At 43.7% G+C, this 13,323-nt stretch overlaps 1 protein-coding gene across 1 annotated transcript in view; it reads right to left on the bottom strand.

Moving 5' to 3' along the window:
- Window positions 1–832, bottom strand: part of THEMIS2 (thymocyte selection associated family member 2) — a 52,509-nt gene extending 51,677 nt beyond the window's left edge. The window contains exon 1 of the mRNA XM_072609531.1: window positions 580–832. Coding sequence (XP_072465632.1) covers window positions 580–589 — 10 coding nt within the window. The 5' untranslated portion in view covers window positions 590–832. The remainder of the gene's footprint in view (window positions 1–579) is intronic.
- Between the last annotated feature and the right edge of the window lie 12,491 nt (window positions 833–13,323).

Below are 13,323 nucleotides of genomic sequence, written 5' to 3'. Positions count from 1 at the left end.
CTTTTCCATCAGATTTTCACCTGGAACCTTCTATTTATGTTCTCACCTCCATTAGGATGAAAGCTCCTTGAGAGGAGGGGCTGACATTTCTATTTGTATCCTAGTGCTTTGCACAGAGTAAAAGTTGAAATTCATACCTCCTCAGTATCCCCTACCACTGGGGCTCCTCCCTCCCTCAGTTAGAGAGGATAGGAAATGGGTCCCTCCCAGACTTTCTATCTGAACAGGGTATGAAGGGAATTTGCCTTATCACTTTCCATCCAGATGCCCTTCTGAATTTCATGATCTCCAGAAACATCATTCTTTTAAGATGAAATCAGTTCTGTAACTCATACTTTGTCAAATCATTTTCCACCCCAGCTTCAGATCTTTTTCCTCCTCCCCCACTCTACCTTTCAGCTTCCTTTGTGTGGTCTTTCCCCTTTAGATTGTGATCTCCTTGAGGGTAGGGGCTCTTTTATGCCTTTCTTTGTATCCTCAGTGCTTAGTATAGTTTCTGGTGCATAGGGGTTTAATAAATGTTTTATTGACTGAATGATGCACTTAATAAATGCTTTATTCATTCATTTTCTCGGTTACCTTTTTTCATTATTAACGAGGTCCAAGATTTTTTCCATGCCTTTGGTATCTTCTCTTTCTTCAGATACTCTTTGTATTGATCCTTCAATACCTTCCCGACTATGTCACTTGCAGCATGGATCTCTTCTATATACGCTTTGTCCAATTTATCTATTTTTCCATCTTCCTCTTGGGTGCCACCTCTACTTTCTTCATAAGCACATCTCTGCGATGTTAGAGTCCCAGTGTGATGGGTGCACTGTCCTTGATGGAGAAGAGTTTATATTATGACGATTGGTGCGCTGTCTAAGCTATTCAGAGTGGTAAACCAGCCTACATCCCCCTACATTCAAGGACCTCTACAATTTGGCTCCCACCTACCTTTCTAGACCTCCCTCATACTAATCTTTTAGTCCAACTGGTTTAATAGTTGTTGTCCTTCGCTCTCAGAGGACTAAAATGACATCACCAACATAACGTGAAGTTTCAGTGTATCCAACTGTGGCTGATCAGACCAAGTGGTTTAATAGTCAGTCATTGAATAACTCTCTCTTGATACTCCACCTCCCACCTCCTTACATTAATCCATGTCTGGGATGCACTCCCTCCATTCCCTCTCAGAAACTCTGCCTCTTCCTTCCAGGCTGTTTGGTACCATCTACTTAATAAAACATTTAGTGATCCTCTCCCTGGCAAATGTTGGTGTCTTCTCCCTTTTCTATTATCTCATGTACTCATCTTCATACCTGCTAGATATGTGTTCATCCTTCATTGCCAAAGAAGACTATGCCATCAGAGAAATAATGACATGACTTGCACTTGACTTTGTTTTGAGTGAGGGAGGGATGTGCAGGTCACCAGCCTCACTTCTCCAGAGCCATCTGAATCCAGTGACCAGATATTCCTCAGGATGACTGGAGATGACCCAGGATGAGGCAATTGGGATTAAGTGACTTGCCCAAGGTCATACAGCTAGTGAGTGTCAAGTGTCTGAGGTGAAATTTGAACTCAGGTCCTCATGACTCCTGCACTGGCGCTCTATCCACTGCACCACCCAGCTGCCCTTTGTACCTGCTGCAAGCAACTTGAAGGGAAAAAAATTGTTCTTCTGTTTGCTCAGCACCTAGCATAGAGATCTGCACATGGTAGGCAGCTAATGTTTTCTGAATCAAATTGAGTTAGATAGACCACCAGAGACTCAGGCTACAATGGAGGCCTGGCTCCAGAATCCTTCTGAGGCTGCCTCTACCACTATAGCAGGAAAAGCAGCAGCAGCAGGAAAAGACAGTTCCTAGAATCAAGGATTTTGAATTTTTTTTTTCTCTTCATTCCTTCCTGACTCTTTAAGAAAAGAGATAAGCTGATCCACAATAGAGACTCTGTGACTCCAGAAGCCTAATGATGAAGCCCGTTTCCCATCTCTTGGCAGAGATAATGGACTAGGGGAGCCAGAGCAAGCTAAGCATTTTCACACACGGTCCATATGTGAATGTTTTACTTGACTACACAAGTTACAATGGAGGGCTTTTAACTTGGGTGGGGAGAGTTACGGGGTACAGCGGGTGGGCAGTGATAGCAATGCCAAAGAAGAAAGAAGAAAGCAAAACGCTTCAAAAAGAACAATAAAAGATAAACAGAAGGAAGTTCAAATGCAAACATGGACGCACAGGACAATGCTAGTACTGCTATATTTCTCGTATAATTCTTCTAAAAACATGGAAATGTTCACATTTGTTATTGTTTATTAATTGCATTAAAATTTTTTTAAAGCCACAGCCTGAGTCCTAGTCTCAGTTCTTCCATAACTAGCTGTGCTGCCGTGCACAATTTCTCCCCTTTGAACCTCAGTAAAATGAACTAAGAGAACTTCTGAAGTCCCTTACAGTTTGACCATTATTTTTACTATTAGCACCTGACAGCTCTATAGGATTCTGAAGTCTACAGGGCACCTTCCCTATAAATCCGAGGGGCAGAAAGTATTTTCCCCCCCACTTTTCAGATGAAAACACTGAGGTTCAAAGACATGCAAATTACCCAGTCACACAGTTAGCTAGGGTTCAGAGCTGAGTTCTCTGGTCTTCTGACTCCCAAGTCCAGTGTCCTCATTCAAACGCTTATTGGATATAGCTAGGTGACACAGTAGATAGTGATGCACTTGGGAGTCTGTAAAACTCAAATGTGAATTTTAATACTTCCTACCTGTGTGACCTTGGGCAAGTCACTTAACCTCTCAGTTTCCTCATCTGTAAAATGAAGATAATAAGAGCACCTAGGTTGTGAGGATCAAATGAGATGACACACATAAAGTGCTCTGCAAACCTTAAAGCACTATACTGTTCAGTCATTTCAGTCACACCCGACTCTTTGTGCCCCATTTGGGGTTTTCTTGGCAAAGAAAATGGAGTGGTTTGCCATTTCCTTCTCCTGCTCATTTTACAGATGAGGAAATGAGGCAAACTGTTAAGTGACTTGCCCAGGGTCACACAGCCAGAATTGAATTCAGGAAAAGGAGTCTTCCTGAGTCCAGGCCTGGCACCATATCCACTGAACCATCTAGCTGCCCAAAGTACAGTTATATAAATAGTATTATTTCCTTTATTTATTCTATTTTGGATTCCTGCTCCACCCCCCACCTCCATGTCCCCCCAGTTTTTTAGGTCCATACCTGAGTGCTATCTATGAGGAATCTTGCTCAGCCTGTAAGCATGCTAATATAAATTCCACTCATCCCTTACCCACTAAAGTTCTCTCTCATTCTTCCCTCCCAAGGAGGTATCACTTTTCCTAGGGCAAAAATGAGTGGCATGATTCCCTAGGGCAGCTTGAGTCTGAAAATCCTTCACTCCAGGAGGGTGGACAAGTGTCCTGCCTCGGCTGCTTTGCAGGCCCTTGAGACCCACAGTTATGTGGCATCTCCTGCTTCCCTGGATACTTAAAAAAAATTTTCAATCAGCAAAAATCCACTTTCTCTCCCTCCCCTCCCACCCCCTCTAATTTATAAAGCCCCTCCCCCCACAAGGCAAACCTTCATTATAAACATATATAATTGAGCAAAACAAATTGTGCCTTTGCTATGTCCAAGAAAAAGATGTCTCAACATGTGCTGAGCTTATCACCTCTAGGCTAGATTAAGGAAAGGAGTAGTCCCAAGCCAAACAAACTCTAAGATTGAAAAAGAAACAATTGTAGCTCCTCTTTTTTTGCCGTGGCAAAGAATTAGAAACTCAAGGAGTTCCTACCAATTGGGGGGAATGGCTAAAAAGTGTTAGCAGAATTCTACTTCTGCAGTCAGATCGTGGAATAATTTCTCCCATCCCATGTAGTCTTTTCTTCCCTTTCTTAAGACAATTAAAACATCACAAAAATATTCCCTGGCATTCTAACTAGACTCCCTCTATGACCTTTGGGGATAACAGGGCTCTGTGAAGAAAGCCAACTACTCATCCTTGCTTAGCCCCCTACGATTGCTAGCTCATGTTACCTTTTCGTGTTTCTCTTGACTGGTGTTTGATCACCAAAGTTTCTAGGCCCCTTTGGTCTTTCCATCTGGAAGAGTTGGAAGTCCTCTATTTCATTAATGTCCTATTTTTTATCCTTTACGATTATACCTGTTTTGATGGGTGAGTTATAAACTTACATTTGGAATATTGTATTCCAAGCTCTCCACTCCCTTAAAATGGTGGCTATAAAAATGTGTGTGAGCCTGACTATGGCTCCTTGGTATTTTCTAGTTGCTGGCAATTTTTCTGACCCAGAAGCTCTAGATTTGGGTTACAATGCTTCTAGAAGTTTTAATGTGGAGGTTTCTTTTAGGAGGTGACCAGTGTATTCTATTTATTATGTCCTCTGGTTCTAAGAGATCTGGGCCGTTTTCTTTTAAGACATCTTTCAATATGATGTCTAACTTTTTTTTTTTTTTGATCATGGCTTTTAATTAGCCCAATGATTCTTAAAGTATTTCTCTTTAGTCTGTTTATTCAGGTCAGCTGTTTTTGCTATGAGAAACCTTCATTTTTTTTTCCCCCAGTCTTTTGGCATTAATGCCTCATGGAGTCATTAATTTCTATTTGGTCTTTTCTAATAGTCAGTGAGTCTTTTTCCCTGTATTGTTTTGTACTTTACCCATCTTGTGTCATGCTATTAATTCCCAAATCTTTCTTTCATAGCTCTGATTGCATTTACAAAAACTTTCATCTTTTTCAGGATAAAAATGATCTCTTTCAGGAATACAACTGAACTTGTACCTAAGCCATTTTACTTTGAGGCTTTGCTTATAGGACTGTCTTGGAGTCATTCTCTTCTGTGTTTGTCTTGAGTGTCCTTGTCACCATAATCTGCTATTACTTCCACCTTACTTCCTGGCTTTGGACTTAATATTAGAGGGCCAGACTCAGTATACTTCCCAGGGGAACATTTTGAGTTGGTCATTCTGTTACTTTCTTGGGGATATTTGGGTCATTCCAGGATTTCAGGGACAGCTCAAGCTGGAGGCCTGAAAGCTTTCAGTGCTCCCAAGGTGGTCTGATCCAGGGCCAAGTTTAATTCCCTATCTTCCTGGTTTGAACTCTGCAAGTTCCTGACCTGGGTCTAGGTCTGAAGTGTACACCTGTAGGTTTGTTCCATTTGGACTTCCAGTAGACTGCTGCTGGATTCAGGCACTATCAGTCAGCTGGAAAGTTATACTGGTTCTAAGTGACAGAATTGAGAGCTTCTCTTCAGTCTAGGATTCCTGCCTTGGTTAGTTCGGCTTGCAACTAAGCTGGTGGGTGGAACTAAGACCCCACTGCTCCTCTCCTGGGGTCAAAATCACTGCAGTTGCTCCTCACCATGGAACCCCTAAGCACAGGTTCCCTTCTCAGCCTTGGAACTAGGTACTGAGCAACAGAGCTGCCAGTTGGCATCCATTTCTTCACCCTACACAAAGTTGATGAATTTTTTTCTTCAATGGATTTGGAACCTCTTCTTGCCCTGGTACACTGCCTGTCCTCGTGCTAAAATGTCCCTGGTGAGATCTTTCCTAGCTAGACCCCCATTCTCAGTGCTGGAAGACCTGTTTTGTCTCTCTATAGGCTGACCTGCATTAAAAAAAAAAAAGAAAGAAAGAAAAAAAGGCTGATTTTTCTTGGATTTTCCAATCAGGACTCAATTTGGTTCATTTGCCAGATCTGTCTGGAGGTGTCAATGGGTGGGGAGGGGAGTTTAGGTCTTCCTGAAGCTCTGCCTCCATCCTTAGACTATGGCATAGCAGAGAGCACAGCAGTGTTAGGAGGGAGCACCGTTTATAGGACAAGGAGACTCTGAATTTTTACCTTCTCACAACATGATCATCTCCACAGGCATTGTTGAAACATGTCCCTTTTTTTCTGACAATACATTGCTGTGGAAAGAAAACTGGACTGACAACAAGGAGCCACTTCATTCAAATGTCCCATCTCTGCCCAGGCAAGGTCACTGAATCCTAGATCTGTGATGAGCTAGAAAATACCTGAGAGGTCACGTAACCCAAACTTTTTAGTTTACAGATGAGGAAAGTGAGAAGTTACATGATTTATCTGCCCAAGATCATATGGGTAGTGAGTGGCAGGATCAGGATTCAAACCCAGTTCCTCTTATGCTATTTCCAGCGCATCTTTCTGAACTTCCATTTGACCTTAAGAGTCTTCACAACCTGGCCTCAACCTATCTTTAAGGCTCCATGGAACTTTACCACTTCCACCCCTGGACACACACATTCTGTAATCCCATCCAACTGGTCTTCTCTTCTCCATGTCCATTCTATGCCTGGACACATGACATCCGACATATCGAGAATGCTCTCGTCCCTCCTTACTTCCACCTTATCATCTCTCTCTTCCTTTAAGAAGCAGCTCAAGCACCATCTTCTGAATGAATTTATTCCTAATCCCCTTAGCTGTATTCCCTCCCAAACTACCTTGAATTCAACTTTGTAATATATATCCACTTCATAATTATGCTGTACATATATACATGGATATATATATATATATATATATATATATATATATATACTTCTCTCCTCCTCCATGAGATTAGGGAGTTCATTCTTTATACTTGTATATCCAGCATCTAACACAGTACCTAGCTCACAGGGAGACCTTAATAACTGTTTATCGATTGAGGTCTCAGTGACTGAAATCATGACACTGGAGACCAGACAAGGGAGGTACTGGGAGCAAGGGTGTAGTAAATGAGGTAATGTGGTACAATGGAGAGATCAAATCAGAAGAGTTTGGGGGGAGTGCTGGTTCGGACATTAGTCATGTGACCCTAGGCAAGCCTTCTCAGAACCTGTTTTCTTATCTCCAAAACAGGGATAATATTTGAACCACAGCTCCCCAGGATTGCTACGAGGAACATGCTCTGTAATCTTTAAAGGTAAGCTAGGAAGATGATGAGGATGATGTGAAAGAGAAGAGGGGTGAGGCACAGAGAAGCATCAGTGATGTAAAAGCAGAAAATGTTAAGCAGGCCCAGAAGTAGAAGCCCTGCATGGGTCAGAAGAAGGCTTGTCCAGCTCCCAGCCTCACCCTCCTGCTCCACCACCATGGTCTTGACCTTGCATACCCTAGAGACAGCTTTGCACAGAGGTAGAGGAAGCAAAGGTGAGAAACAGGGAGAAAGAGACCTGAAGGAGGGAAAGTGGGGAAGACAAAGGCTGGGAAAAGCTGCCTGCACCAGGGCCCTCCTGAGATGCCGCTGGTGATGCTGGAGATATGCAGGTAGTGGAAGAATTCTCACTTGCACAATCCATTTCCCTCTCCAGTGAGTAGCTCAGAGGTTGGCCACCCTGCGGCTGCACAATCTGTGCCACCAAACCCTTCCCAGAAAAGGATGCCACCTCCTGGTAGCCACTGGCATAGCATGGAGCCCCCACAGGGTACTCCCTTGTACCTACATAGGCGCTGGGATGAGCCTGCATGCATGGAGTGCAAAGCTGTACATTTTCTTTCCTGACATTTAGAATATTTGATTCAATAAATTCAACAAGCAGTTACTGAGTGCCCACCCTATGCCAGGAATGCTGTGTGCTGAGCATACAAAGAAAAAACTGCGAAAGTCCCTGCCTTCCAACAGCTTCTTATCTGAATTTAGCCAGGATGTCAGTGGCCAGTCAGAGTCCCCTTCTGGTACTATCCTAGGGTTTTTCTCCTTCCTCAGATGTGCTGACTGGAGCTTTTCTTTGTTCTCACTTCCCTCCTTGTATTATACTTACCTGTATCCATGCCCTCCCTCTCCCAGTCACACTTCTTATGACAGAAGGCAAGGGCCTGGGTATACAGTTGGTGTTTAAGACATGCTTGCTGAATTTGTAGAGCACCAACCACATCCTGAGGAGGCAAGTGATGTGCTCTTTCCCAAGGGTAGTGAAGATAATGGAGGTTAGGACAAAGCTGTGGTTGCCTTGGCTGAGCAGTACAGATTGTCCTTATCCTCTCTCTACCCCCATTACTTCTTGCATGTACCCATTTTTTGTGGTACTCTACACGAGTAGGCTGTGCATACTGGTTGAAAATGGAATCACTTCTTTGCCCATCTATACCCAAGTGAAGGAGCCTGCTGCAATGCTTGAAAGAGGACTGGACTAAAAGCTCAGGCTTGTTTTGGAATCCATCACTTATCACTACCTCTGTGCCCTTGGGCAACTCCCTGTATGCTCTGGGCCTGTTGCCTTGTCTGAGGGGGCTCCATACAAGTATCTGTCCTGAACCTCTTGGCGCCTATGCAAAGGTCCTTTCTATCAGGCTCCCTGGCTCTTGGCATGGCAGAGCAGTAAGACCTTGGAGGTTATCTGGTTCTCTGGATCATGCTAAAGTCATATATAGCTGAGGGCAATCCTCTACTATCATGGCCTATTATAATTTCTACTTCAGCATGTGTCATTCTTCTCTCTTTTGCACTCTATCCTGTGTCCTCATTTTCCTCCTCAATAAAGTGGGAGGGCTGGATGAAATGATGAGCCACAACAATCCCTGCACTGAGGTGAGGGAAAGAGCACCGGACTGTGCCAGAAGCCCTGGAGCCAGCTCTAATGCAGTTGCTGACTCATGGTACAGAGTAGCCACTTGGGTACTCTCTCTCCCAACAGGCCTGGAAGGCTGCTGCTCAGACTCTCTCTAGCTCTGGGGATCCTTCTCCAGGCTGCCTTGGCATTGCCTAAAACTCAGCGCCTTCTCTTTTCCCAGAATTTGCTCTCCCTCCCATTTCTGCCTAGGCCACCATCATCACTGCCAGTCACCCAGGCCCCAAACTTAACAATCATTCATTGCAGGGTGGTGGAAAGATCCCTGGGGAAGTCACTTAAACCCTCTTGAGAATTCTGGGAAATGGAGAGAATCACACATATGGTGAGAAAAGCACTCACCAAGCCTTCAAGCCCTATCTTTTTCATTTTAGACTCTTCCCTCTTTCACCTCCCACACAGGGTTCACGGTTGACGCCTCCTTGCCTGCCTTATCCCCCCCTCCACTCCTCTTGCTGCCATCTGAGCTACAGTTCCCATGACCTGGCACCAGCAATGGTGTCATGATCTCCTAACTGTTTTCTCTGCCTCCAGAGCATCCTGCACATACTGCCAGAGAAGTCTTCCTAAGGCACAGGTTTGATTACATTATTTGCCTTCTTAAAGCCTTCTGTGGGTTCCCCAGGGCTCAATGAATAAAATACAAATTCTTCAACAAAGCCTGGCATTCTAAAACTTAGTTCAAATCCATCCTTATTCAAATAATCAACAATTTATTAAAAGTCTATTATGTGCCAGGTACTGTGCTAGATCCTGGGGATATAAAAATGAAATCTTCCCTTCCCTCAAGGAACTTAGATTCTATTGGGGAGACACCAAATACTTTATGTAAATTATATGCAAAATAAATTGAAGGTCAAGTTGAGAGCAAGCAAGGGCATCAGGAAAAACTTCATAGAGAAGTTGCCATCTGAACTAAGTTTTGAAGGAAACCATGGATTTTAAGAGGCTGAAGTGAGGAAAGCATTCCAAGCCTGGTCATAGTCTGGGCAAAGGCACAGGGATGGGAGACGAAGCATCACATATGCGAACAGTATCCTTATTCTTTAGCTTCCTATGCTCAATGTCCCAGACCAGACTACTTATTATTTCCTGAGTTTATTCTGATTGCCATTCCTTTGGCCTTGTGTACACTACTTTTGTGGCTAGAATGATCTCTCCCAAGAGAGACTGACTTCTGTAAGCTCAGCCCACAGACTTAGAGCTGGAAAGGACCTCAGAAGTCCCCTCAACATGCCCCATACCTCCCTGAGAATCCCATCTTCAGGTTCTCCAATAAATGGTCACCAGACTTCAGTAGAAGACCCTTGGTGAGGGTCCCACTTCTAGGAACACTACTTGTGGGTCTTTATGTCAAATCAGAATCTGCCTCCTCTTTGCCCCCTCTCCCTGGGTGCTTCCTGTTCTGCACTCTGTGAGGTCATTACAATGAGGAAAATTAATATTACTTAATAACCAATATTTCTCTGTGATCCATCCTTTTTCTCATTTTGACAGACCCCACTTCTAAAAGTCAGGCAGTTTCTGAAGGATGTGACGTGATCAAGAAAAGCTATCACTCCCGGGCCCCCAATACATCTTCTCATTAATTAGCTTCATCGAGGTCCTTGCTTTTCCTAATCAAAGTTAGGGTGACATGGTCTATGTTGGGGAAACCAAACCAGAAAGTCTAATTTGAGATGGCTTATGTTTTTCTGGCCAGGAATTAGTCTTGTTGTGTTTCCCATCACCACCCTAGTACGAATAGGGAAGGGCTGAGAACTGTTAACTCACCTCCACCAATCAGGATTGCCTTGCCTTTGCTAGGGGAGATCCAAATCAGGCCAACCAGAAGGAAATACACCTGGGCTTAAGAAGCCCTTTCAGGCTTTGCCCTGCATCTCTAGCACAAACAGAAGCTAGCCATTGACCTTTTTATTATCAGGCTACGTGCTCCTGATACTAAACAACATCTTGCTCAAAGAACTGCTCTGTTTAACTATTTGTTAAATTTCATTCATGACAACGGTACATTTAATTCCTTCTCCATGAAACTTTTCTTCAGATACTTGACTTGACGATAGTTATCATACTTCCAAAGTCTTCTGCCTTCTGGACCAGATTTCATTTGTTCCTCCAACTATTTGTGATATAGCGTAGTATATCTTTCATCATGCTGACTGCCCACCCTTCATTGGTCACCTTCATTTATCTACATTCCTCCCAAAAGGTGGTACCAAGAACACAGTGATGAAGATGCTGCCTAACTGGGAAGCCATACACATAACCACTCCCTTATTCCAGACACCAGGCCTTCCTTAAAGAAGCCTGAGCCTCTCTGCTTGTATGTGATGTAACACATCCACTCCCAGTTAGCGTGCAGTTCACCAAAACCCCAAGACCATTTTCACATTGTTCAGGTACCTCACCCATCCCCTCCCTCCTCCAGGAAGGCTTCACTGATTTCCTTGGTTCTGTTATCTCCCCACCCTGGGGACTATCACCTCAAGGGCTCAGCTGTCCAACAGGCACTTAAAATACTTGTCTATCTCTCTGTAGGCTCCTTGAAGTCAAGGCAAGTTATCTCTGTATTGGCTTCAGTGCCCTGAACACAACAGGAGCTTAAATAATTGCTCATTGAATTGAAGGTCTGGCCTACGAAGCATTTCTCCTGAGCCATGAATTACTTATTCCATCTTCCAAACTCCTCAGCACTCTAAGAGGCCGAACTGATTCCTGTTCACTGAGCTGAAACTCAAAAGGAGTCCTCTTGCAATGTAGGAACTCCCTTCCTAATCCAGCCATCCCAGTGATGTGGCCAACCTTATTTAAAATTAAGTGGGGATTTTTACCTTTCAAAAGGCAGTGGGTCTATGAGTGACCATGTCTCTCTCCGCTCCATGCTGAACAAGAGAATTTTGCTCAAAGTAGTGTGAATCTGAACAGCTAACGGCACAGTTCCATTATCCTGCAGCAAGGTGCCCAGCTTGTGGTGAGGGCTGAGCAGTGGAGATGCCATCATGGGCGCCCCAGAGTGCTGTGATATAGAATGAGGCACCTCCTCCTTCAGCTGGGCTCCTGAAACCGACAGAAGGAGAGCAGAGGGAATATGTTAGGTTTGCCCCATATACAGAGGGGAACACCATATGTGCATCTCTCACAAGAGTTTTATTAGCAAGGCATAGGCCAGGGGGCTTGCTGAACAGTACCCACCTCATCAGGGAGGAACAGAATACAAAAAGCCTCCAAATTCTGCTTTGAATACAACATATATGCAGCTTAAAAAAAAAAAATCCCACTTGCTCAGTCCTCAAAATGCTTTTAATAATTATCTAGATGAGAAAATTCATTACCACCTAACACATTGTTGAGCCTCTGCCCAAATATATCCCATGGATTTAAAAAACAGCTACAGATCAATCATGTGTGTATATATATACATATATACCACACAGATACACACTCACACGTGGCAAAAATATTGTCCAGACGCAAGTTATTTGTCCTCTGACTGTGAAATGAAGAGACTTGACTTGATATCAACAAATTAGAGGCACTTGTCAGGGGGGGAAGTGTTTTGGACACCCAAGTGGTGGATTTTGAGTTCTTCTATCTGCTTTCTCTTCAATTCAAAGGAAAAAGCAAGCTGCATGAGACTATGACAGCTGGTTAGCAGGGAGACTTGGAGGAAATCAGATCTTTGGAGAATGTCAATCATCTACCAGAAACTGCTTTTCATTTCAGGCTGGAGGCATCTTACAGAAGCATTCAGGAAGCTGGAGAAGAAATGCTAGGGGCAGTCAAAATGCCCCTGGTTCCTGGTCTAATTCCTGGAGTTAAAAAAGTAAAATGGAAACAAAAAACCAAACCAACCCCCCAATCCTGTGGTTGATGCCCCATGTGTAAAATGCAGTATATTCTGGGCTGCTGTTCACAACAGAATCCCTTGTAATTAAAAGGGAATGTTATCCCTGCCAACTATGGGAGCCCAGTTACAGTAATCACAGCACTCAGGAAGTATTCATGCCAGGGTCTGCTCTTGAACCCAAATAACCCAAGTTGAAGGCACTTTTCCATCAGCAAATTGATGGTGGGGTCCAGTAAATCTAGCCTGCTCAGTTGCTTGGACTGAGGGGGGCCCACTTAAGACCATTCTCCTCATCATCCAGGAGGAGATGCTTACCAATAACTCTTTGGGGGAAAAAAAGTCCATCCTTTAGATCAATTACTGTAAAAGGGGCAAGTGACAAGACTATCCCCACTCCCAAAAATGGTTCATTCCTCTCTATCCTGTCCAATTTATTTCACATTAAAATTGGATGCCAGAATATCAAGAGATACAAGTTTAATTAAAAAGCTATTACCTTTATTTAATGACAAAACTCCACTATCTTAACCTTTGGCTTTAGTTAGTTTCCACCACCACACTGCTTCAAAAAAAGTGTAACTGGTCCGAGGAGGTGGAGGACCGCTCTGCACAAACCATTCTCACACCAAGCACAAACCCTTGGTGGACAGGGTTGCAGAAGTTTTCTCTCCATGATGAAGGTCAGTACATATTAACCTATTTTACATCCTTCAGCTCCAGCTGGGGGACCTACATAGCTAATTAGAATTTCTACCTTCATTAGGAATCTTCATTTGCAGCGCCAAAATCGGAACAGATCAGTGTATCCTGGGATGGAAAATACTTCCTAACCATGGGAGAGCAGGTGAGGGGGACTAAAACATTGACCCAGCCGAAA

The sequence above is a fragment of the Notamacropus eugenii genome, chromosome 5 (genome assembly GCF_028372415.1).
Source record: "Notamacropus eugenii isolate mMacEug1 chromosome 5, mMacEug1.pri_v2, whole genome shotgun sequence".
Taxonomy (NCBI): domain Eukaryota; kingdom Metazoa; phylum Chordata; class Mammalia; order Diprotodontia; family Macropodidae; genus Notamacropus; species Notamacropus eugenii.
Note: the sequence above shows the minus strand (reverse complement) of the source record. Positions and strands in the feature narration are given on the sequence as shown.